Source organism: Rhodnius prolixus, unplaced genomic scaffold (genome assembly GCF_049639745.1).
Source record: "Rhodnius prolixus isolate KJV_2025 unplaced genomic scaffold, Rpr scaffold_6, whole genome shotgun sequence".
NCBI classification, from domain to species: Eukaryota; Metazoa; Arthropoda; class Insecta; order Hemiptera; family Reduviidae; genus Rhodnius; species Rhodnius prolixus.
The window spans coordinates 24,051,221-24,076,916 of NW_027411634.1; the positions used below are offsets into that span (position 1 = coordinate 24,051,221).

The following is a 25,696-nucleotide window of genomic DNA, read 5'->3' on the forward strand; positions in this document are numbered from 1 at the left end:
TGTTCTTTTGTTTATAAAACCTATAATTTATTTGTTTTTAATTTCATTCAGTTTCATAAGATTCTTTTTTCTTTTTTTTTTTTAAGACAGTTGCTCAACTATTTGAATTTTCAACGTTTGAGGAAAAGAAATAGAGATTCACACATGCTTTTGGAATCCAAAGTTTGGATTATTATGAAGCCAAAAAAGTATAATCGAGTGTACTAAGGAACAGATGTGTCACTATGAGTGTTATTCTAATTTTTAATAAAAAAAATTATTTTCACTCAGATATTTAATGTTTATTTCATGAAACTGAACTAGTAAAATTTATGTGGGTAACATTTCTTGTAGTTGACTAGACGGTTTATTATCCTTTATTTATACTTAGAAGCTTCAAATAACAGTAACAAACCAATTCGTGAAACTTGAATGTTTTCTCGAAGGAAACTCATTAGGGTTGCTTTCAGGCTGCATAAAACCGTACATTAAACCTTCTGGACAATAGCATTCCATACCTTGGTCTTGGTGTTTCAACTAGCATCCTTATTCCATTGAATTCCTTTCTGAGAACAACTAAATTTTCCTCCTTCAGATCTTCCTGATTGGTTTAAAAACAGATTCCAGATATTTTGAGAAATAAGAATTTATTTCGTGGGGTCCATACATATAACTTTTTTTTAAGGATTATTGTAAATCCAATTGATTCTAGAATTCTTTTCGTTCATCAAGTTTGCGTCACATTCTCTTGTCGTTCAACGATGTTTAGAATACGTATATATCAGTACGTACATCAATACGTACTAAATTGAAAAACTATCGTCCGATTGGCCTCCCGACCTTGTTGGGGAAATACCGTGTTAAACTTAGGCAAGTTTACCTTTCGTGGGGTTAACCGTGATCATGAAATGAAATAAATATATTAACATTGAAGAAAATTTAATTCTTATTGAAACCTCAAAATAAAATAAAAATGTTGAATGAATAAGATTCCGTAATCGCATTTTTTTTTGGGTTGTTTGGTAAACTTGTATTTTTTAAGTGCAATCAATAGAAAGCCATGGTTTTGTAACTGAAACTATTAAAGTAATTTAGTTCTTAATAGACGATTGCCTAAATTATAAAATTTATTACTAGAAAGATACAGTTTTGAGACTATAATTATTAAAGTTATTTATGGTTGAATAGGGAGGTTTACCTGAATTAAAAAAATTTATTTGCACATATTTGTACATTCTTGTATTTCTTAATACATTTCTGAATAGAAATTATTTTTTCTTAAATTAATATTACTTGCTTTTATCATCTTATTTCACTTTTTTAACCCACCGCAAATAAACACAACTGTGATGAAAAATAATAAATGGTTTCAGAAAAGTCGTGCATAACTAATTATAAAAATTTGTATATGTTATTGAATAATAATTTGAATAAAACCTACTGAATAAAGAATAGTGATATTGCGAAACATATGCGCGCTATCTCTTGAGCAATTTATAGAAGCTTCATGAATGAAGAAGCAGTTTTTGAAATAATACAGTTAGATATAACAAAACTATTTGAAAAATAATTATAACTCTCTAAGTTTTGATAGTTTCCATTAAAATTTTGTACAGAAAATTATAATAACTAATAATTACAAAAAAAAAAGTCACTAAGATTAAATAAATTAAATGAATCAACAACTCTTAAGATTATTTTGGAAATTGTTCGGGGAGGTACTTTACCACCATCTAAATAGTTAATCATTCCCAACACCTTTTTTTGCCAAGAATATTCACACAGTCAAGCTACTCGCGGGTAACTGGCCACGGACTGCAACCTGGACCAGGCTGAGGGCCCAGGCCGACCTAATCTAACCAGGGGCCTTTTGACTGGAAGAGAAAGCAGAAAGTCTCTTCTGCTTGAAAGCGCTAGTTGCCTTAATTCTTTTACCCTTTGTGATGGTAGCGCAAAAAATGGCGGAAAATTTAGACTTCACAAAAAAAGAATAAGGATTATCCTGTTAAATACCATTTATGTGGAGTAGGTACGATTCTGTGAGCCCAGACTACTTCTTTTTATCATCAAGGAATCGGAATAAAAAGTTTCTTTAGACTGTTATGTTTGAAGATTCATCCCATGTTTGAGTAAAAGTAAATTACATTTTATTGGTATACATGTTTATGTATGTAATGCTAGTGATTTGTTTATATTTATTTGTTTTATTCTTTTAGATGAAAAGTTTCGGTATCTTATAAGACTTTAACTACATAATGTTAAACGTTTCATCTAAAAGAATAAAAAAATGGAAAATTAACTGTTTTAATTGATACTAATTTATTCAAATAAGTGATATTACAAACCATTGAAAAATTTTTAATGTATTTAGAAACGGCTCGACAAATTTAACTAAATCTTGTGTTATTGATTGCTCATAGTTAAGAACCACAACATTTTATTTCAAAAAAATTTCTGATTGTTTCTGAGAGCTTCTGGATGAAGCCTCACTAATTTATATAATTTCTGTGAGAAAGTAGAGTATTCCGTGTGAACTTGGGCTGCAGAACAATTCCTGTCCTATGTATTTATTATGAATTTTTGCCCGTTAGTAAGAATAACGTTTTAAGTAGAAAATATGTAAATTAGAATTGTATATTATTTAAAACATCTTCACCTTTTTCCTTACCGATATTGAATTTCTCTTCAATTTAGTTTCCTAGTCTACAACTTCTTTCCATCATTTTCTTTCCTTGTAAAAAAAAAAAAAAAAACTAAAAAAAGGGAACGGAAATAAAAAAGACTATTATTATCTAAGAATCCTTAATCAAAGTACGTGTATTTCAGAATTTTTTAAAAGATTTAACTAGACCATGTGTCTAATATCATATGCGACTTCTTTTATTTATTGGAATTCATTTTTTTCTTATTTGGAATATTCCTCAGCCAATATAGATCCTGTATTATTTAATAATATATGTAAAAGTGACCATTTTTGTTTATCAATTTCGTAACTGTATTAAAAAAAAAAAATGTCAGAAAATGATGAAGAAATATTTGAAATATATGAGGAAAATGACCTTACAGAAAATGAAGACGCGGAAGATAATATGATAATAATAGAAGATGAAGATGAAGACGAGGAAAACTATTTTGATGAGTTATTCGATGTTAATGAGAAAAACGATGTTTATGAGGGATTCAATATTTTGGAGGAATATGATGCTGTTGAGGAAAACTATGTTGAGGAGGGATACGATGTTGAGGAGAATGCTGTGGTTATTTCCGAGACTGATGCAACTGAAAATTATGAAGAAATCATGGAACAAAATGTTGAGAAAGAATCCGATAAGCAGGACATTGCATTTCCTGAGACATATCATGTTGACGAAATGATAAGTGAAGATAAAAGGAAAAAAGTTATTATAACCTTAGTTGATGATGATGAAAAGAAAGATGAAAAAACATTTCTGGATGAATATGAAAATTATGCAATTAAAGACAAGTATCGGCTCACTGTACCGGCTGCTAAAGAACATTTAAAAGAAACACCAGAAGATTTGAAAGAAGTACCTGAAAAAGTTTCCGAAGAAAATGATAAAAGAAAGAAATTAGAAAAGGCGATAAAATTATTTATCAAGTTGAAGTACATAAAAAAAGTGAGAGAATTTGATAAACCACAACAACATGCACATAAAATTTTAGATCAAAATTTAAAAAAAATATTTGATACATTTCTCAAGAAATTTAAAAAGAAAATATCAATAGATCAAGCTAAGACTGACCAAAAAAGGATTGAAGAAAATAAAGAACATAAGGTGAAACGTCAAAGCGAACGTTACGATTTATATGATCATTTAGAATGCAATAAGGCTCGTACAAGTCCTTATGTTAAATTAAAACTCAAACAGTGCCATACTAGCGCACCACCACTAAATAAAATTAACGAAAGAAGGGAAGAATTTGAAGAATTTTTGGATTGGGCGCATAAGAGATATGGTACTAAGCATGAACGCGCTGAACGGAAAAGAAATACAAGACAAAATCTTATTGGTGAGGAATTACGGCAACATATGAAGAAGTTTGATCTAAAAAACTTTGTAAGTATATAAAGTATTTTATTACAAGTCAGGGCACAAGTGTCCAGCATCTGTTTTATTTGAATCCAAATGGATTTTTGTTGGATAACCTTCATTGGTGGAATTAAGTTCACAAGACACAATCAACTAGTATCATATTATTAGTTTATTTTTTTGCTAAGTTTCTTCGTAGATCTGAATAACTGTCAGTAACCAGGCCAACGGATTGGCCCCTCTGATCCATCCAATGAAAATTCGTTTGTCTCACCTTAATATCTAACATTCTGTAATAAATTTGAAACGTTATGTGTTACGTCAACATGTTTAATAAACGTAAAAACTAATTTTACGCATAAATTAAATTTATTAGTATCAGGATGGGGTCAATTTCCCAAAAAATGCAAAAGAGGCGTACAAAATTTTAAAGCTTTATAGAAAAAACTTTTTAACTTTACATACTGTATTTCTATAACCTCAACATTCTAGTAATAACAAACTGGATAAAAGAAGAGGTTGTTTTCTTCATGCTTCTCGCCTTATTGCTTAATGTACATAAGATTGAAAACAAATAAAAAGCTGGTGTTATCAATCACACGATTTTCTCTCAAAGCAATTAAGCAATTGGATTTTCTTGAATTTTACCGAAAAGATAAGAGTTGATACCGATATTACATTTCAACAACTCCCTTAAAATCTAGTACTTAAATAAATTCAATATTTCATTACTAAGGTCACAAACAACCAAGTGATAGGCTACCATATTTTATCAAAGTTCGATTGAAACCCTTTGGCAATTTCTTAGCCAATTTCAGATGACTCAATAAAGTTATTCTTTCAGTTTTATAAATTGATCTTATGCTCGAAATTTTACCCCAATTTGGATACTTACTATTTATAAAGACTGTACAGTTCACAGTATGGTTGTATAAAAGTTAACAGGAGAGTTTCAAAAATCTAAACTAATACAGTTTTCTGGAAAAAGGTTTTCAATCAGAATGTAGAGTGTAGGTACTGTTGAAAAAAAACTTTTGAAACCATATTCGGATAAAAAATGCTAAATTAAAAAAACAACTTTTCTGTAACGTTGACAGATTTTTCTTTAAATTTGTTCAATTTTGTTTTTAAAATTATTATTTAGGTGGTGAGGCCGTTCATTTCACTAAAATGGCACATTAGAGGGAATCCTGCCTTAAAATGACCTTATAAATGAATTTTCTGGTACAAACGCTTCAGATAAATGTTATAGAACTATATGCACACAATTACGAGGGTCGTTTGAAAAGTCCGTGCAAAAATAAAAGCTACTTAATTTTTTGGGGTAAACCTTTTTTATTTTTCAACATAGTCTCCTTTTAGGCTTATACACTTCGTCCAACGCTACTCTAGTTTGTTGATCCCTTCCGAATAATAGGATTTGTCCAAGTCTGAAAAATAGCCATTCGTTTCTGCAATCACCTCCTCGTTTGAATAGAATCTTTTTCCCGCCAGCCATTTCTTCCTATTGGGGAACAAATAGTAGTCCGAGGGAGCCAAGTATGGAGAATAGGGAGGATGTGAAACGAGTTGGAACCCTATTTCCATTAATTTTGCGACCACAACTGCTGAGGTGTGACCTAGTGCGTTGTCGTGATGGAAAAAGACTTTTTTGTGGGCCAATCGTGGGCGTTTTTCTTGCAGCTCGGTTTTCATACGGTCCAATAACGATGAATAATATGCACCTGTAATAGTTTTACCCTTTTCCAGATAGTCGATGAGGATTATTCCTTGTGAATCCCAAAAGACAGTCGCCATAATCTTTCCGGCCGAAGGAACGGTCTTCGCCTTTTTTGGCGCAGATTCCCCCTTGGTAACCCATTGTTTAGATTGTTCTTTGGTCTCAGGAGTGTAGTGATGTATCCATGTTTCATCCACAGTGACAAAACGACGCTTAAAGTCCTGCGGATTCTTCTGGAACAGCTGCAAACCGTCCTTGCAACACTTCACACGATTTCGTTTTTGGTCAAGTGTGAGCAATCGCGGCACCCATCTTGCGGATAGCTTTGTCATGTCCAAATGTTGATGCAAAATATTATGTACCCGTTCATTCGAGATGCCCACAGCACTAGCAATCTCACGCACCTTCACTCTTCTGTCATCCATCACCATATCATGGATTTTATCAATGATTTCTGGTGTAGTAACCTCAACAGGGCGTCCAGAACGTTCAGCGTCACTTGTGCCCATATGGCCACTCCGAAAATTTTGAAACCACTTATAAACTGTTCTAATCGAAGGTGCAGAGTCACCATAATGTTTATCAAGCTTCTCTTTAGTCTCCTGAGGCGTTCTGCCTTTCATAAAGTAGTGTTTAATCAACACACGAAATTCTTTTTCGTCCATTTTTTGAAAATCACTCGACTTCCTCGATTCAAACGAATGCCAAACACAAAGAAATAGACCGATCTGGCTGAAACTTGGTGTGTGTTCTTCCAAGAGATGCTACTAACTAAACATAACCTCGATACGCGCCAGTAGTGCTATCTCTCTGATTTTGCACGGACTTTTCAAACGACCCTCGTAGTTTACAAAGTTTACATAAAAGAATTGGTTGGGAAAACTTCAAAATTCGGAAATAGCCTCTTTTAATAAAATTGCACTTTCTGCATGCTGAGTTTGTCGAAAAATTTATTGTCGAATTTCAAAAATAAGGCCCCGTAAAAGCGAAATTTCAAATTTGAACATAAGTTTTCTTTTTTGAGTTACGCTGACCTCACAGACAAGATAGGTGGGACACATTCATGTACACAGAATTAATCTAATTTGTAAAACCTACTTTTCTGTGATCGGAAAGTGTCAAAATCTGTATTTGCTATGAGAACTCATAATGAATATTTTTTAAAATGTAATACTTTTGTGATGAGTGAAATTTAAAAAAACTGTCTCACCCTTAGAAATAGTTTTCTTAACCTAATATGCACTTTAAGCTGGCATAAGAACTAATTAAGTCTGGGACTCAGCCTGGACGGGCCGATACTGGGTGATGCTGAATGGACCACACAATCTACAGTCTCCAAATGATGAATGTACTCAACCAGAATCTTCAGTGAAGCACTAGTAAGAGTGTCACTTACCAATCACATTTCCAAAATATTCAGAGGATAACTCTCTCGAACAAATTTCTTGCAACACCCTTTGGTGTAAAAACATTTCAAATCCTTTATTTATTTTCTTTTTGTAGATAAGGAATGTATTGTAATTATTTCAAATTTTAAATTTCGAGTTAAGCCGACAACTTATTTGATTTTACCCATCATAGCACTTATGTTCCTTGTATCCTTTACCAGATTCAGATTTTTTATCTATCATCACAGGTAGATTCAACAGTTTATTGTATACTTCAATTCCATTACCATCTCGCACTGCACTTGCTAACAGTAATGCGAACTTCATTACTAATTTACGATTTCCTTACAGAACAGAATTAAAAGTGACTTGACTTCATTGCCTGAAGTGAACAATCAAGTGTTTTTATTCTCGCCACATCGTGACAGTGATCCTAAAGAATGTCTTGAAGTTTTTCATTCAGGATCATTATTCGTCGGCACAGCAAACGTGTTGGGCATGAATGGACATGGCACTTATGTTTTCCCAAACGGTAAAATAAACAAAATTAAGTTTACAAATATATTTATTATTTTGTTTTAAAGTGATTTATCATTAGTTTATATTCCAAGTAAGCTAGTTGTAATTATAGTTAAAATTAAGCCTTGTAAAACAATAGTTATCAAATTTTATGTTAGGTATTTGGTATTTGTTTTTTTCATTAACATTTAATTATAGTTTTAACGCTGAAACTTCTACTTAAATTATAATAACTTTTTAGCCTGAAAAAATGTACAATATTTCTTGCATTGGAAAATACGAGTAAGTTTTATACAAAATATTTTACTACTTCATACCAATTAAATAATGGCGATTAGTAATTTTAATAATAATTGTGGTAATCAATAATAATAGATGAAAAATTGTATTGAATAACAAAATTTAGAACATTTTTAACCTTAATTCACTGGAATATAATTCTGATGTGAAACTCACGAGACTTTATTTCTCTCTCTCTCTCACTTACTGCAATTTTTTGTAATGAAATTACCTTGAACTTCAAATTCGTACAAAAAAAAAAAAAAGTTAAAAGCATCAAAATTTACCCAGCAAAGTGGCATCGTTCCCTTTCAATCAACAGATGTTCTTCGAATTTAAAATTTTTCTATATTAAGAATTTTAATATATTTAATTCTTAACGATATTTTAGATAATACAGGCCGCTTGTATAATTTGAGCGAGTTATATTTAAAGAAAAATTTGGAGCCATTTTAGAGAAAATCCTAAAATGGATTCAGCAAAGTGACACTTCAAGTTGACGGAATTGACAAAATTTATAGTTCACGTGCTCTAATGGCACTTAATCCAAGTATCGAATTTGAACTAATCTATTTTTACTTTTTTTTTAATGATTAATAAACTAATATTCGGACAAAAATAAAAACTAATGATTATTAATAATATTTTACAATTATTTAAGGTTTTTCATTTCAAAATGTATGCGTGACATAATGAAAGCACACCGCGCCTTTCAGAAGTTAAATCTTCGAGGACTCACTCTTCGAACAGTTAATTGTAAAAAAAAAAAAAAAAAAACCGGTACACTGCCTCAAGTATAGACCTAAACGTTCGGTCTTGATTTATTCGCGAGGAATTTCCATCTATGCATCAGATTAAAAAATATTATTTAGTGCAAGGGTAGCGTTTGTGCCTTATTGGAAGCAATATCACTGATTATTAACAATTACAAAAACAAAAAGTCGTTTGAATGTTTCCATATCATTAATCAATATTTATTTACGATTCGGTGTTGTTTGTGCAGGCGCTGTTTATGTCGGCCACTTTTTTGACAACATGTTTCACGGCTTTGGGCGAATTTTGTACCCAAACAAGACGATTGTTGAAGGGATCTGGTATCAAGGGGAACTTACAAATCCTGCAGTAATATTTTCAGATGGTTTGGAGTTTGATGCAATTAACTGGGATTATCTTGAGGATGATGATCGAAGGTGCTATGATGATTTTTATTTTATATTCTTCATTTATTCTTTCAATAAAGATAAAGTACAATTTTTTGCCTTATTTTTTGTTTATTTTTGCCAAGCTTTCGATCTAACGCTGGACCATAATCAGGGCTTGTAACTGACTCTTATCTTTACCGAAACCGCCACAATCATAGACACATGCAACAGTTGATGGTTATCACACAGTTTTTAAAAAACTACCAAGTAAAAAAAAATTGAATATTAATTATTTATTAAACAGCAGGGTACATGTTAATGACCATCAGCCCTAAAGATGGCCTAGCCGCTAGTTCATAAACTTGTTAAAAACAAACACAAAATAAAATTGAAATCAATAATAATTTATCTTCCGTCTTAGTTAATTTCTATGCTATCAATTCATTTTCATAAATTAATTTAGATTTGCAACAGAGAAAACAAGAGGGATGTTACCTGACAATGACCCTCAGTTATCTAACGAGCATCCAGCAAGAGCCATGCCTCCAGGGTGCTACGACACCGGTGAAGGGTTCTATAGTATAAAAACCAAATGTTTGTATCATCCAGTAACTGGCAATTTAATTAGGTGAGTTCTTTGCGAGATAAAATTATCTCTTTTTTATTTGGAGGTCTTTAAACACTTGTTCTTTGGAACTAGTAAACAAATCTGTTCAATATCGCATTTGTAACAATAGAGAAAGTGAAAATGTTGAATAGATTGGCTCAGAATTGCAAAGTTAGTATAATATAGGGCAGTGTTGCTCAACCCAAAATGTGCAGCGGACCAGAATATATGATTTTTTCCAAACTGGAGCTGTATTTCTGCATATAAATGCAACATACTTCCAGCAGTAAAACTTTAAAACATACAATTCAATATACATACAATAGTGTCACGTTACTAAATTTAGAGCAATAAATAAGATGCTATTTTTGTTTAGTTATTTTTTATACTTCGTATACCTTAAAGAACTTAAGCAAAGAAGATTTTGGACATCAGTTAGAAGCAAATAAGTCTGGCTAATAAGACTGATGGGTTATTGGAAATACCTTGTTGTTCTGCCAAACATTTCACTTAGGGTAAACATTGCTATCGATTGAGAATAATGATAATTTTTAACATTTCTACCATAAAAAGGCTTGACTAAATAAGAAGTAAAATAAAAGAAAAAAAAAATAGATTACATATTTTGAAATGAAAGAGCCGTACAAAGCAGGCAAGATCAAAACAGAAGAATTTAGATCAGGTAAAATGTGAGCGGAGATAAAAACCTGATTTCTGCCAGCAATCATGATTATTAAATAGGCTAACCAATTTTAAATCGACACTGACTAAATTTTCGTGTCGAATAAAGAAGCTAAAAGGTTTAAGCATCCTGAAGTTTAAATAAAAGAAAACAATTTAAGTCTGGAGAGAATAATTTTATTTATATGCTCATAAAATAAATCAGAAACAAAATCAAAATGGAAATCAGCAGTTTGGTGGTTCGTTAAAAGGAAAACGGGGTTTGATTTTTATAAATTTCTTCTCTCTTCTCTGCCCTTGTACTATAGAATGCATAATTATAAAACGGAATTTTGTAAAATATTTAGCTTTTATTAAGGGTATTCCCAACGATGAGATTTAATCAAAGTACGTGAATCAAGTTACATTTCTTCAATAAATAAATATTTTTACATCACTCGGTTTCTTAAATTTTGTTCGTTAAAAAGTACAAATATGTTTTGCAAAATAGTTCTATTTTTCCATAACAAATTGATTTTCCAATTATTAATTATCATATTTCATTAAACCTGATTTGTTTAATTCTTCCTTGAATTGTTGGTTATTCAGTATAGAAGTTGTAACAGAGAAGAGCGAGATATTCTTGACTTTTTTTTTGGCACAGGCATTTAAAGAAGGTTTTGGCCAGTAATGTAAAAGATTTTAGTATCCCGCAGTGGTAAAGAGTTGTCAAGGCTACTGACACTTGGAACTAATGCATTGGTGGCTTGGCTAGTTGCACAGATTGCCATAACTAGAACTAAAAAAGACATCTGCGAATCAGTAGAACGAAGGTTAAGAGAATTGCTGTAGCTAATATGTTGGTTAAATGTAGAAGATTTCCTCTAGAAGTTGAAGATAAGAGCACAGAAAAAGGAAACGGATAGTAACCAATTATTTGAGCTATTATTAGAGAAGATCCAACAAGCTGTTATTTGCTAGTAATAATATTCATGACATATTGTATAACTGGAAGCTTTTCGCTTCTTTAAAATAACTTAAAAAAAAGAACTATTTTAAAAACAAAAATTTTGACTAAAATTAATCAAACATATGTACATAACACTGATTTCAACTAAAAGAGGAGATACCCTTATACCTGTTTATATTGAAGGGACCAGAAAAAATATCCAATGTGTTCACTGTCTTTTAATACATTATACACTACATCTTTTGTAATCATATTTATTTGTCAAAATATTCCTCGAAATTGAAGTGTGTATCTAATTAGATTGAATTGATAGAATTAAACAATTGTTTAATTTGATTGTTTAGATATATTCAAACACCCATCCCTAATTATTTTCTTCACTAAGATATACATATATGAATGAATCATATGGGATAAAATTTGTTATTTTAATCTAGAGAATCCATGAAACTGGATGCTTCTAATGACTGTTATGGTTTAATACATATAAGTATTATAGAAATAATGTTTTCCTAATATCAGTATTTTATTATTATGTACTGTATTTTATTGTTATGTATGGCAGAATACCATCTAGGAATGAAGCTCAATGGATAGTCCAGAATTGTCGAAGTAATATAGATAAAAATGTTCCGTTTGGTACAGAATATCTTCCAGCTCAATTTGACTCGCAATTAAATCGCAATGAAATTGAATTGGATTGTAATTGGTACAAAACGCATTTTCCAGATCTCTCTGTTGAAGCGTAAGTGAAAGCGTTCTGCCACATATTATAATCTATTATTTACACTTATATATATTGTATAGGGAAACACCCAAATTCTTTTTTCAGTGGAGTTTGGTTGGGAAGTAAATATTTGATTACTTATTTTAAAACTATTCTTTCATTTAGGATATAACACAACTCTCTTTCTTTACGAGATTATTTCTGAGAATATGTTAACTAAATCTGCGGTTTCCTCTTCCTACAATTCTCAATTTGATGACCTATATAATAATACTCAGGGATCATTTTGCCTTGATTATTTTTATTATTCGTATGAATAATATTCGTGCATATATTCGTTAATGAGTTCTCCTGATTTCGAAGAAATGTTTTTTAACTGTTCTGTTTTTGTGTATGTGTGAACAAGCATGACCAATGAAGTTTCAGATGGTCGGATGGAAAGTTAAGAGTGTTCAGAGGTGAATTCAAAAAAGTCGTTTTGTGGAGTGAGGCACCTTCTATTATCACTCCCTCATCTTATGGATAGCCAGGGGATGAAAATGCAATCAATATTAATGCCAATATCCTTAGAAAAGTGACAGTATTCAAGTCTAAAATACTGGTTACCTGTTGGGAATTACTTCTACAGGGCCAAGTGGAAAACAAGGACGGATCCTGAATGTCCGATTAGGAGGGCAAATCTCCTAAGATAGCGGTGTCTAACATTACTGCTAATATCCTCTCACTTTCACAATAGTGAAGTGTAAGAAATACTGGTGATTTAACGGCAGTTTGATCATTATACCTGGTACTGTGATTATGAAATCCTGATGACCATAACTTTTACAGTGTAGGCTATGATTTAGAATTTAAAATGAATAAACGCTCATACGATTTAATGGCGCAATTAAAAGCGTGAATAATTTTTTTATTACGAACATTAAGTACATACATCAGTCAGTCTCCTTTGAATGGTCCGATGGTGGTACATGCAAATTCTAAACAAAACGTCTGATTGAGCGATAGCCACTTTAGAAAATGGTTAGGATCAGAAAAAATTCATTGTTATTTCTAATACAACATATTTCAAGTATGATAATAAAATACGCGTTAACAACCACAATATGTACATCTCAGTTGTGCGGGCCTCGCCTCTAACTGTTTAAGCTACCTCAAACAAATATGTATAATTTTACCTGATTCCTTTGGTTTTGTTCGAAGCTTTTTGTAATTTGCAAAGAAGAGAAGTGATAAAACTTACTGATTGATCATCATTTCAGTTCTTGAATCCTTTCTGACAGATCTCGATGTACCTCTTCCTCTCTCCTTACTATCGAAACATTTCATTCCTTCTGACATTTTATTTGATATTAAACATCTCTCTCATAAGAAAGCTCTGGGCTCATAAGTGTCATTTAAGGAGCGTCAAGATCTTTGGGACCCTCAACTTTTTTCAGTGCACTGCTAGCTTAGGGCCCAGAATAGGTTTTAGGTCAAAATTGGTAAACCGAGAGTATCTCATTTCAGAAGGAATTTTTAAGTTTTTAAAATTTTCTCAAAAACAGGTCTAAAGATTTCCTTTAAACTTCAAGTAGATGCAAATATGTAAACCTATAATTATAATTGTTCATTTATAACAGTGGTGGTATAACCGCCACTACCTTTAGGATAATTCAATTGGTTTATAATGTCGGTACATTTATTTCAGAGGAGAAAAAATAAGGAGTGAAATTATAGAAGATTTGTTTGGTGAGAATTATTTAAAATTAAAAGAGATTTCAAAATTGTCTGTACCGCCATTGAGGTCGGAACAGAGGCCTATAAAAGAAGATTGGACTTGTATACCCAAACATAGATACATCAATAGTAAATACTTACATTGTCTGCCATCTTCAGTCATAAAATTGTTGTTTGCTGACTCAAAAACTCCAGAAAAAACTGATTCAATACACGATGCAAATAATGAAAAAACAAGTGAAATTCAAGCGAAAGACAATAAATTTAGATTAAAAAAATTTATCAGAACTTTACAAACCATTAATAACTTTATTATTGGCAAAGATATAGAATGGAATGATGAGTTAGAAAATCAAATTAAATACTGCATAAATACATTAAAGAAGTTTGATGAAGCCTTTGTACATGGAAGTATCAAATTTGAAAAAGTTAATAAGAAGACTGATAAAAGATTTCTTAAAAATGTATTAGTACTATGGTTGAAATATGGTGAAAAACCATCAAATATGGAACAATTTAAAAAAGTTGTTGAAGAAATAAAAGAATATAAACTGAACCATAAGCGCAATATCAAAATTAAAGATGAGGAGGAGGAATCTTCTATTTCAACAACCTCAACGATTCGAAGTTATTATCGTTTTAAATCAATGCTCTCTTTGCACCGAACTAAATATCAAAGCAGTAAAACTATAAAAAAACTTAAGAAACAAACATATGCTGTGAGAACAAATGAGGGAAATCGTGGTTAACTTAAATTACAGGACTCATAATATGAAACAAAATGGGAAGAAGTTGTAAATTATTGCTCTAGCTATAAAATTTCTTTTTTAAGGAAAGATGTTTATTGTCATTATAAGTATTCATCTACTTTTATAATTTATTGATGATTATAATATTCAACATATTTTTGCCAAGAATCCACACTAACTTCGCGCATAACAGAGAGTTAGAATGATTTATTTACTTTAGTTGGGAGGAAAAATATCTAAATAAAAAGATAAACAGATTTAAGATTAAAATCCGAAAGCTTCCCGTTTATAATCAATGCTGGCTTAATACTCAGGTCTAAACATGTAACTTTTGCGATTTTTTCTTCTTTAACTGAATGAATATTATACAATATATCAAAATTATTTTCTTTTAAAGTAGTAATTTATTTTGTAAGTTGTAGGCGTCAATTTTTAAATGCATTATTATTAATAATATTTTTTAAACACTCAACTCAACTGAATGAAAAGAACTAAATAATCTTTGCTTTAATCCGATTGTTTTTTATTTATTTATTTTGTATTTAAGACGCATCCACATCTGAGGTTATTGGCACCCGGAGCCTTGTGCAGTGCTCTGCCAGCCTCCGGACAGTGTTTTGTCGTCACTGGACAGTGACATATAAGAAGCTACTGGAAAGAAATAATGTAAGGGCTGGCAGCTGGTTTCGAAACCGTGATTTCCGTATTGGAATCCACTTTTCGCTAACCACTCAGCTAATCATTAATCTGATTGTTTTTGTAAGTTTTTTTATTCTTATTTAGTCACTATCGATCACAACTTTTTGAGCATAAGTTGTACAACTTCTCCATTATTCCTAAATAGAAAAGAATAATAGTAGTTTACAAACTTCTACAGCATTAAGAATTAAAAATGAAAGTTGGATCAAACGTTCACAGATGTCACTCGGATCTTTGTGGTTTTTCAATGTTGAAAAACTCATTTACAAAATTTTTATTTACATCATTTCCAATATATATATTTGTTTTTAAAAGATTCGATTAACAATGATCCACCTAAAATGTGTAATCCACATACTGCTCAGTATATGGTCTTATACCTTCTCAGTTTATGGTCTTATTCATTCTTATCAAGAGATCAATGTACCGTTTGCAATTCTAGGGGGAATTTGCCAAATTAGAAAGGTTTCAGTTAGCTTCAGTGTTCTCTGTGCTTAAGGAAATCGTTTTCTAAGAAGTTCTATAACCCCAAAGAAGGGTTTAACCATATCTTTTTTAATCCTGCAAGTTACTTAACTATAAGACAAAAATATTTATTTTCACGCTCTTAAGAAAATATATCAATGATAAAACCCAAACGTTAGGCTTTAACAATCACCATATATCGACATCTATTAAAATTAAGGAAATATTTACAAGAATGCTTTTATCGATTTAGAAGATAGTTTCCAACCTTATTTTCCCCTTTTAATTTATTAATTAAGTTTTATTGGTAAGTGCTTTCAACAAAATTATTATTACTATTATTTTTTATAACTACAAAAGAGATGAGAAGAATGCAGCTATTTTATCTTCCGTTAACATTATTTCGAATTATTAATTATAATAATTTCATTAAAAAAAATATGAATGCAAGATTTGGGCATGTTACTTCCAATTGAGCTTTTTAGGGCTTCGCATTACATTACGTTAATTCATATTGTAAAGTACAAATTACATCTCTCCAACTTAACCAAGTCTTAAAGTTGGAAACGTATTACACCTGCAAAGTTGTACAATATAGTTGAATTGTCCTTTTCTTTCTCTTTATTCCAGTCGATAATAAAAGGTTTTTAAAAGAAAATTGAATGACTAAAAATTTGCTAGATTTATTTATTTTATTAGATTTTTAATATTGAAGATCTTCCCAATAGTGAAACACACACACACCAATTTTTTACTTATAACATTTCCCAATATTCACATTAGTTTTTAAAGATTCTGCACTTCTTAAAAATGCTAAAAGATATTTTCAGTTCTAGATCATGAAAATCAAAGCATATTGTAGGTGCAAGAAGCTATCTTTTACAAAACTACAAGCAGATTGCTAGAAATCTTTTGAGAAATAAAAGAATATTTTTGTATTTAAAATCTCTACTTTTTTTTTGTGTTACAAAATTAAATATTTATATTTAGAGATAAAATTAATATAATTATATTTATGATAAATAAAATTATGGGCAACGGATATATTGTAATAATTGTAATGGTCCAATAATTAACATTCTGAAGCGTCATGGCCTCGAACCCAATTTGGATAAAAAAATTTATAATCTGTTCCCCTAAAGTAGAATATTGCGCTCAATTTTTAACCAAGAACCAGAATGTGGAGAAAACAAAATTTATTTATAGAGTTTTCCCAACTCTAAAACATTCACATAAAAGAATACTGACTGTTTGAAAATAAATAAAAAACAAAAACTGACAAAATAAAAAATCTAATAAAGAAATGGTTCGAGTATAATGAAACTGAAGTATTTCATTTTGAAGGCAAAGTATACTTTAATGAAACTTATTGAAAATTAAACATTTTCGTTTTTTTATATATTATACAGAATTTAATGGCTAAACCAACTTACAGTGAATGGCTGATTAGTAAAAACCCAGAAAGTTTAACTCAAAATATTTACTTTTCAAGTATTTTGTAAATCAGTTTGTAAATCTAACGCTTTTTCTTGAAGTTGGTAAAATTGTTTTGTTTCTTCAGCATATTTATCAAAGTTGATTGTGAGTGAAGTTGTTGCTTCTTCCCATCTGAAATTTTTAAAACAATCGTTACTAATTTTACAATTTGTTTCTAAAGCCTTTGATATCGATTTGTAGCATTATTAAAAATTATTACGAAAATATATGTTTTATATAGAGCCTAATTCATATTTAATACCACAATTTATGAAATACACGATGAGTACATATAATTTTACATATTTTCGCAGAGATTATACTAAAGGACAGGTAGTACAGCAATTCGAAATATAAAGGAAATACAAATTTCCCAAAAATTAACACCTTATATCTCCTTCATAAATACAGCTAGAAGGATGGAATTATTCACAGTTGTAGAGGTAAACAAGTACTACACTTGTACATGTAAATTACAGCAATTGGACAGGAGATAAAGCAATTCAAAATATGAAGGAAATGTAAAACTCCCAAACTTTATCACCTTATATCTTCTTTAAAAATACAGCTACAATGCTGGAATCTTTCACAATTGTAGAGGTAAACGAGTACTAAAATTGCCCATACTTGTGTAATGTGCACAACTAAAGAGGTAAATAAATGAGTACTATAAATGTACATGTTTTCGGAATGTTTATAGTGTGTCTGAAAGTAAAGTAAAGTAATTGCCTACTTTTTCAGGCGGACTTTACGTCCAACTAGCAATTAGGTGTCGTGGACGGAAGCGACTAGCAAACATACTTTACTGTAAATTTCTATTATTAATAGTAATCGCCTATATTTTCAGGCGGGGTTTAACGTCCAACTACCAATTAGGTGTAGACGGAGGCGACTAGCAAACATACTTTACTGTAAATTTCTTTTATTAACCATTAAATGAAATCCAAGGCCTAGACTGGGAATCGAACCCAGTACCACAATTCATATTAGCTTCGCAGGTCTCGCCTCTAACCGCTCGGCTACCGTGGTGCCTGTGTAACTGTCTATGTTTGGTAAATTTCATTTTCGAAGAAGTCTATTCGAAGGTACATATATGTTGATCCAAATGCGCTGCAATTTTTGACCTGATTTCTCAAATTAGAAAATTTTTCTTTGTGACGTAAGTGTTACAAAAAGCTAGTTTTGATTCTGATGTTTCAAAAATGTGTTTTAGTTCATTATTACAATGTACTTCAATTAGTTCAGTTAGGAGATGATAAACAAATTTAGTAAATTAGTATGAATATGGCGGGCCACATGCGGCTTAACAAAGATAAATGTTATCTTTACTTTCTGCAAAGTAGGGCGAATCGTTCAACATGCTCCTGCAATTCAATGCACTCAAGACAAGGCGATTGCTGCTTATCTCTGCAAGATAAAATAGGACCAAATTAAAACTTTAGTCTAATAATTTTTCAAAAACAATAACTTTAATTTTAAAAAATTAAATAAATCATAAGTGATATTTTTCATGCTTTAAAATAAAACAACAAAGATAAAATAAATCACATTTATCAGATTTACAAAAATACTTCCATTATAATGCATAATGACAGTATTACGATTTATATTGAAACATAAAAGCTGGAATATGTGGTTGGAATGCAATGCTGGACAATATTTTAAAGATGTTATTCTTCATAAGCATGCTTTTTCTGAAAAATTCTGATCGTTTGTGGGTCCATTATTACTTCACTAAAAAGGCCCATCATCCCAGATCGCAATCCTAAACTAGTAATGACGGATATAAGAACAGTAGCATACAAATAATAATAATAATTGAAAACGTCAATTGATTCGCGAACAAGTGTAAGCAATATGCTTGCTATACGGAGCAGAACTGTAGTGTCTGCTTACTAAAATATCCTAGTTTAATTGGATGGAAAGCTTTGCTGATTACTTTTTCAAATTTAATAAAAAAATTATTGAGAAAAAGAAAATGAATTTTAATCTTTGAATAATAATACTTTTCTACAAACCTTAACTGAAGCAGAGCACTTTCTAATTCCGTTTGTAAGTTATTCACTTGTCTCCTTAGAGAATTCCTTTCATTGTACAGCATAGCAGCCTCATTCTGACTTCTAAAATAAGATATTAAGTAAGTGTGACATACATATGTAGCTTACCGAATTCGGACAAAATTAAGGTTTGTAAAAACGATACAAAAATGTATGTCCTACAAAATTGAGGTAGTTAATAATAATGTACAACTGACTGAAGAGTATACATAACTGGTAAATTGACGAATCATAATTACATTAAGTAGTTTTAAGTTAATAAACTCACTGTGTTCTTAAGAGTTTCAATTCCTGGTTTAATGATTTGTTTTTCATCTGTAAATCTTGCAGTTGTAACTTCAATTCACTTTTCAAACTTTCACATTCCAAATTAAGTTTATTCTTTTCCTAACAGAGATGAATCGAATATAAAACTAAAAGTAAATATGTTATTATTTCCCTTATAGGTTATAAGTTGTACGACCAACTTCGGCAATTGAAGGCAGGTGGCAGGCTAAAGAGTTAAGAGGTTATTGCTTGGTTACCCTAACATGAGTAGTGTATCGACATCAACTGCCACTGAGTGGAAATGCATTGCAAGGAACGTTGTGGGTCCCAACGACCAATAAGCAGAAAAAAATTGTAAATAATGAATATTAATTAAGAAGATTTTATCTTTAGAGACATGAAAGCAGTACTTACGAGTTTTACGGTATGTAATTCTGTAGATAGAGATTCGATCCTAACCGCGAAGCGAGATTTTACAGAATCCACTTCGTTTTTTGCTTTTTCATTAACTGCATCAATTATTTGATTTAATTTTTCTTCTAGGTTAGCTTTTTCGTCTGACAAAAAGATAATTTTATTTTAACATTTTTATGAATATCCTATTTTTAATAAGTTCCAAGGGAAAACATAAATATAACCTTCAATAGCATCAGTGTTTTCCATAGCTTCTTGTAAACTTTCTAAAGCTTCATGTACTTTCTCTCTTGCTTGTTTCTCCCTTTCTTCAGATTCCTTTAATTTATTTTTTTTTTCTTCCATATTTTTATCTAATTCTGTGATTTGTTCATTAGCTTCCTTCAAGCAAAACTCCAGCTTTTCACGGGTTTGTGCCTCATAAAGTACTGAAAAGATCAACTTTTAAAGAAAAAAACACATCATGTTAAAAGATATAATAGTTCCTTATGAGAATAATGGGTAAATATAATTTTCTAGTTTCTTTTTCCTTACATTTTGAGTTCATCTTTTTATTTTCTTCCAAAATTTCATTTTTTTTCTCCTTACAAATTTGAAGCTCTTTTTGAAGTTCGTTAACTTTGGTTTGAAGAAGATTAATCGCGTCTGAATAATCTTGTTGAACCTGAATGGTAATCATATTTTATTCCCCAACATTTTAATTATTGTAACAATATTTTCAACAATTATATGCATGGAAACTCTTACATCTGTAATTTCTTTCTGGAGTGTTTCTACAATATTGTTAGATGATAATGTTTTTAATTCTTCATTTTTTTTATTAATTACAAGTTCAGCTAAATGCCACATTTCGACCGCACAATCTCGTTCCTTCAAAAAAATTGAATTAATTACCTTATCATTTTATTGGTAGTAGATGTAAGAAATATAATATAATAATAATATAATGGGATGAAATAATAATGTAATAAATTACTTGTTTGATGATTTCAATATTTTTTTTAAGATACTCCAAGCTGTAATCGTCATCTGATGGAAAAGTGTTCATTTTTTCTCTCCGAATGATTTCAACTACTTTCATTAAACAAGAGCATTTAAAATATTGAACATATATTTCATAAAATGCAATCGTAACAACTAGTACAACTTTACTGATAAGAAACAATAATTGTTTACCAAGCTGTTTCTATGGTGACAGTATTTACTGCTTCAACTATGTTGATATTGTTGATTTTAATATGTTAATTGAATATAATTCTTTGTTAATATACATATATTTTCTTTATGTAATGTTTTAAGTTCTCCTAGTTATAAAAATGAGCCTTTGTAGGCCCTGTGTGTTTTGAGAGAATGTTGGAGATGTATTAATATGATTTTTTTTTTTAGGCCCAAAAGATGCCGTAATCCTTAAATTATTAGCAGGTCTACATTCCGTTGAGCATTTTTCTAATTTAAATGCAAGCAAAATTGTGGTTTAACTAACTTGAATAATGTCAAGGAGTATGGATTGGTAGAAAGAGAATAATGATAATGGTTTAAAATATTACTTATTTTTCCTACTAAGTTTAAATTAATACTTGATATTAATTTTCGACTTATCTAGGTGTGTAGTTTAGTAGTAAACTACAATGTTATTTGCAGAGATTAAATTTGTCGCAGAGGTTTTCCGTTTTATTCTATAATTTTAGTGCAAACTAAAAACTTAAATGAATTAAGAAAATTCATAATAATACTAGCTAAGGAAGAAATATAAACAAACACAATTCCGAAAATAAGTGATTTCTACAAAAATACTTTTTTAAAGCTTTTAATAAAATAACTGCGGTAGTCCTCTAATAATTTAACTTTTTTTCCCCTTCCGTTTCCTAAATGAATAATTCGTTATTATTGTTACAATATAATTTATTATTTATAAATTATTAATTTTCTAATTTGTTTTTATTATTTATTTTTTTGATATTGTATTGAGTTATGTTAATGTTAATTTCATTCCACTCAAATTTTACTCTAACTTGAGATACTTTGATAGTGTAGTTGAAAAATATTACTTATTTTTTTCTACTAAGTTTAAACATACTTAAAACAGAGTCCACAAGATACTTTTTCTAAAATTTTTCCATTTTTCTTAAAATTTAAAACCAAATGAGGAAACTAATTCGGTAATGTTTTGTGGAGCAATCAGAGCTTTTCGTTTCAGGTGGAAAGCGGATACAATTGTACTTCAAATATTAAAATATCTTGTAGAAATTTACTGTAAAATATTCTGATGTCATCAGCCCAACTTGATTTATTCAAAATCACATTATAATTGTCAACCTTAAAATTAAATTATTATATAAATATCAGAATGAATTTGCTTTTCCCATTTGAAAATTTTACACATGTGAAATGTGCATAAAAAAAAAAATAGATTAAGTAAAATATGTTTCTAGATTGTTGGATAGCTATTACAATATTTTTAATAATTTATGCAGGATCATTTTCTGCTATTATTAATGGTAATTTAATTTTAGAGAAACTTATTTTATTTGAGCAAAATTCATACTTCTTTCTGTTTTACTTTTATTTTAATAGGCCGTTATACAAAGCGCATCACAAATTATGAAATTATTCTTCCAAGGAAAGTAAAAGAAAATGGGGCTTTTCAGTCTTTCAAAATACCTCATTATTATTCGGAACAGTTGAGAATTAAGGTTTGATTTATTTTATTTATTTATTTGAGTTTTTTTGTAATTTGCTCTTTTAATACTCCAAAAAGAAGTTTTATTCGTAGAAAAAGATATGTTACAGATAAGTTGTTGCATGCTTGGAACTTTTGAGACCATTAAAATAATACTCGAATTCTTCAATAATTATATAATTTATAGAGAAATGTGGAAGAAAATGACATGGTGTATTATAAATTATATATAGATGGTAAGGCATACCTTATTGAATTATCACCAAATATCCATCTAGTTAGTCCACGAATGATACTAGAGCACAGAAAAGCTGGTGCAGCCCGTAATGTATCAGCTATACATCTAAGTGCGCCTACAAAACATTTATGTCATTATTCTGGTAAAATCAAAGGACTAAATAATAGTAGAGCTGCATTGTCTTTATGCTCTGGACTGGTAAGTAAATAATTTCCTTGTATTCTTTTTTTCATCTTATCTTTAGGCAATGATTTTAACGATAGCTCAGCAAGCATTCTCTAAATTTAAAAAATTACTTAAGATTAATATTTTCAAAATTAAAATTTATAAAAAAATTTCATACGAATAATCTGTTGTTTACTGTGGGAGTTACAAGGGCTCCATTTCACAGCAAAACCATGACCCAAAAAAAATTCAACACACAATATCTTCTCAACTAATGGTTCTGTACGCAAGAAAAGTATAGCATACTACTCAGTAAAACAGAGTGTGTAAGAGCACAAAATTTCATACGAATAATCTGTTGTTTACTGTGGGAGTTACAAGGGCTCCATTTCACAGCAAAACCATGACCCAAAAAAAATTCAACTCACAATATTTTCTCAACTAATGGTTCTGTACGCAAGAAAAGTATAGCATACTACTCAGTAAAACAGAGTGTGTAAAAGCACAAAATTTCATACGAATAATCTGTTGTTTACTGTGGGAGTTACAAGGGCTCCATTTCACAGCAAAACCATGACCAAAAAAAAATTCAACTCACAATATTTTCTCAACTAATGGTTCTGTACGCAAGAAAAGTATAGCATACTACTCAGTAAAACAGAGTGTGTAAGAGCACAAAATTTCATACGAATAATCTGTTGTTAACTGTGGGAGTTACAAGGGCTCCATTTCACAGCAAAACCATGACCAAAAAAAAATTCAACTCACAATATTTTCTCAACTAATGGTTCTGTACGCAAGAAAAGTATTGCATACTACTCAGTAAAACAGAGTGTGTAAGAACACAAAATTTCATACGAATAATCTGTTGTTTACTGTGGGAGCTACAAGGGCCCCATTTCACTGCAAAACCATGACCCATAAAAATTTAAACTCTCAATATCTTCTCAACTAATGGATCTGTACTCAAGAAAAGTATAGCATACTTCTCAGTAAAACAGAGTGTGTAAGGGCACGAAAGTTCATACGAATAATCTGTTGTTTACTGTGGGAGTTACAAGGACCTTATTTCACAGCAAAACCATGACCCATTAAAATTTCAACTCTCAATATCTTCTCAACTAATGGTTCTGTACGCAAGAAAACTATAGCATGCTACTCAGTAAAACAGAGTCTGTAAGAGCACAAAATTTCATACGAATAATCTGTTGTTTACTGTGGGAGTTACAAGGGCCCCATTTCACAGCAAAACCATGACCCATAAAAATTTCAACTCTCAATAACTTCTCAACTAATTGTTCTGTACGCAAGAAACGTATAGCATACTTCTCAGTAAAACAGAGTGTGTAAGAGCACGAAAGTTCATACGAATAATAGGTTGTTTACTGTGGGAGTTACAAGGGCCTTTTTTCACAGCAAAACTATGACCCATAAAAATTTCAACTCCCAATATCTTTTTAACTAATGGTTCTGTACGCAAGAAAACTATAGCATACTTCTCAGTAAAATAGAGTGTGTAAGAGCACGAAAGTACATACGAATAATCTGTTGTTTACTTTGTGAGTTGCAAGGGCCCCATTTCACAGCAAAACCATGACGCAAAAAAATTTCAACTCTTAATATCTTCTCAACTAATGGATCTGTACTCAAGAAAAGTATAGCATACTTCTCAGTAAAACAGAGTGTGTAAGAGCACGAAAGTTCATTCGAATAATCTGTTGTTTACTGTGGGAGTTACAAGGGCACCATTTACAGCAAAACCATGACCCATAAAAATTTCATCTCTCAATATCTTCTCAACTAATGGTTCTGTACTCACGAAAAGTATAGCATACTTCTCAGTAAAACAGTATGTAAGAGCACGAAAGTTCATACGAATAATCTGTTGTTTACTTTGGGGGTTGGAAGGGCCCCATTTCACAGCAATACCATGACCCAAAAAAATTTCAACTCTCAATATCTTCTCAACTAATGGATCTGTACTCAAGAAAAGTATAGCATACTTCTCAGTAAAACAGAATGTGTAAGAGCACAAAATTTCATACGAATAATCTGTTGTTTACTTTGGGAGTTGCAAGGGCTTTATTTCACAGGAAAACCATGACCCAAAAAAATTTCAACTCTCAATATCTTCTCAACTAATGGATCTGTACTCAAGAAAAGTATAGCATACTTCTCAGTAAAAAAGAGTGTGTAAAAGCACGAAAGTACATACGAATAATCTGTTGTTTACTGTGGGAGTTACAAGGGCTCCATTTCACAGCAAAACCATGACCCAAAAAAAATTCAACTTTCAAAATCTTCTCAACTAATGCTTCTGTACTCAAGAAAAGTATAGCATACTTCTCAGTAAAACAGAGTGTGTAAGAGCACGAAAGTACATACGAATAATCTGTTATTTACTTTGGGAGTTGCAAGGGCCCCATTTCACAGCAAAACCATGACCCATAAAAATTTCAACTCTCAATATCTTCTCAACTAATTGTTCTGTACGCAAGAAACGTATAGCATACTTCTCAGTAAAACAGAGTGTGTAAGAGCACGAAAGTTCATACAAATAATAGGTTGTTTACTGTGGGAGTTACAAGGGCCTTTTTTCACAGCAAAACTATGACCCATAAAAATTTCAACTCCCAATATCTTTTTAACTAATGGTTCTGTACGCAAGAAAACTATAGCATACTTCTCAGTAAAATAGAGTGTGTAAGAGCACGAAAGTACATACGA

General features: G+C 30.7%; 3 protein-coding genes and 1 long non-coding RNA gene across 9 annotated transcripts in view; 2 read left to right on the forward strand and 2 right to left on the reverse strand.

The window, feature by feature from the left end:
• Window positions 1–271: 271 nt before the first annotated feature.
• Window positions 272–2,817, reverse strand: LOC141461475 (uncharacterized). Of its 2 annotated transcripts, none has more exons than XR_012462908.1 (4): window positions 2,636–2,817; window positions 2,325–2,538; window positions 1,178–1,323; window positions 272–1,051 (listed from the first exon to the last, which is right to left on the reverse strand). It is a non-coding gene; the product is annotated as an uncharacterized lncRNA (long non-coding RNA). The 2 variants fall into 2 exon arrangements; XR_012462907.1 differs by having other exon boundaries at window positions 272–1,057; window positions 2,636–2,815.
• Window positions 2,818–2,864: 47 nt separating this feature from the next.
• Window positions 2,865–14,595, forward strand: LOC141461473 (uncharacterized). The gene is made up of 6 exons (XM_074142615.1): window positions 2,865–4,058; window positions 7,491–7,671; window positions 8,941–9,127; window positions 9,543–9,707; window positions 11,882–12,061; window positions 13,731–14,595. The coding sequence occupies exons 1-6, from the start codon at window positions 2,991–2,993 to the stop codon at window positions 14,506–14,508; spliced, it is 2,559 nt and encodes an 852-aa protein (XP_073998716.1). The 5' UTR covers window positions 2,865–2,990; the 3' UTR covers window positions 14,509–14,595.
• Window positions 14,596–16,396: 1,801 nt separating this feature from the next.
• LOC141461474 (uncharacterized) lies at window positions 16,397–20,996 on the reverse strand. Its single transcript, XM_074142616.1, has 9 exons — window positions 20,863–20,996; window positions 20,634–20,756; window positions 20,421–20,550; window positions 20,111–20,314; window positions 19,887–20,029; window positions 19,474–19,592; window positions 19,167–19,268; window positions 18,478–18,555; window positions 16,397–17,280 (listed from the first exon to the last, which is right to left on the reverse strand). Exons 1-9 carry the CDS (start codon window positions 20,965–20,967, stop codon window positions 17,160–17,162), a joined length of 1,125 nt encoding a protein of 374 aa, XP_073998717.1. The 5' UTR covers window positions 20,968–20,996; the 3' UTR covers window positions 16,397–17,159.
• A 1,241-nt stretch (window positions 20,997–22,237) lies between these two features.
• LOC141461472 (A disintegrin and metalloproteinase with thrombospondin motifs 12-like) overlaps window positions 22,238–25,696 on the forward strand; it is a 42,301-nt gene continuing 38,842 nt past the window's right edge. For 4 of the 5 annotated variants that reach the window (XR_012462906.1, XM_074142609.1, XM_074142611.1 and 1 more), the window contains exons 1-3: window positions 22,238–22,384; window positions 22,461–22,579; window positions 22,754–23,002. Coding sequence is in view for 4 of the 5 variants with exons in the window: in XM_074142609.1 (XP_073998710.1) it covers window positions 22,309–22,384; window positions 22,461–22,579; window positions 22,754–23,002 (444 nt within the window). In the remaining variant the exon portion in view is untranslated. The remainder of the gene's footprint in view (window positions 22,385–22,460; window positions 22,580–22,753; window positions 23,003–25,696) is intronic. The other variant, XM_074142612.1, reaches the window with a different exon arrangement.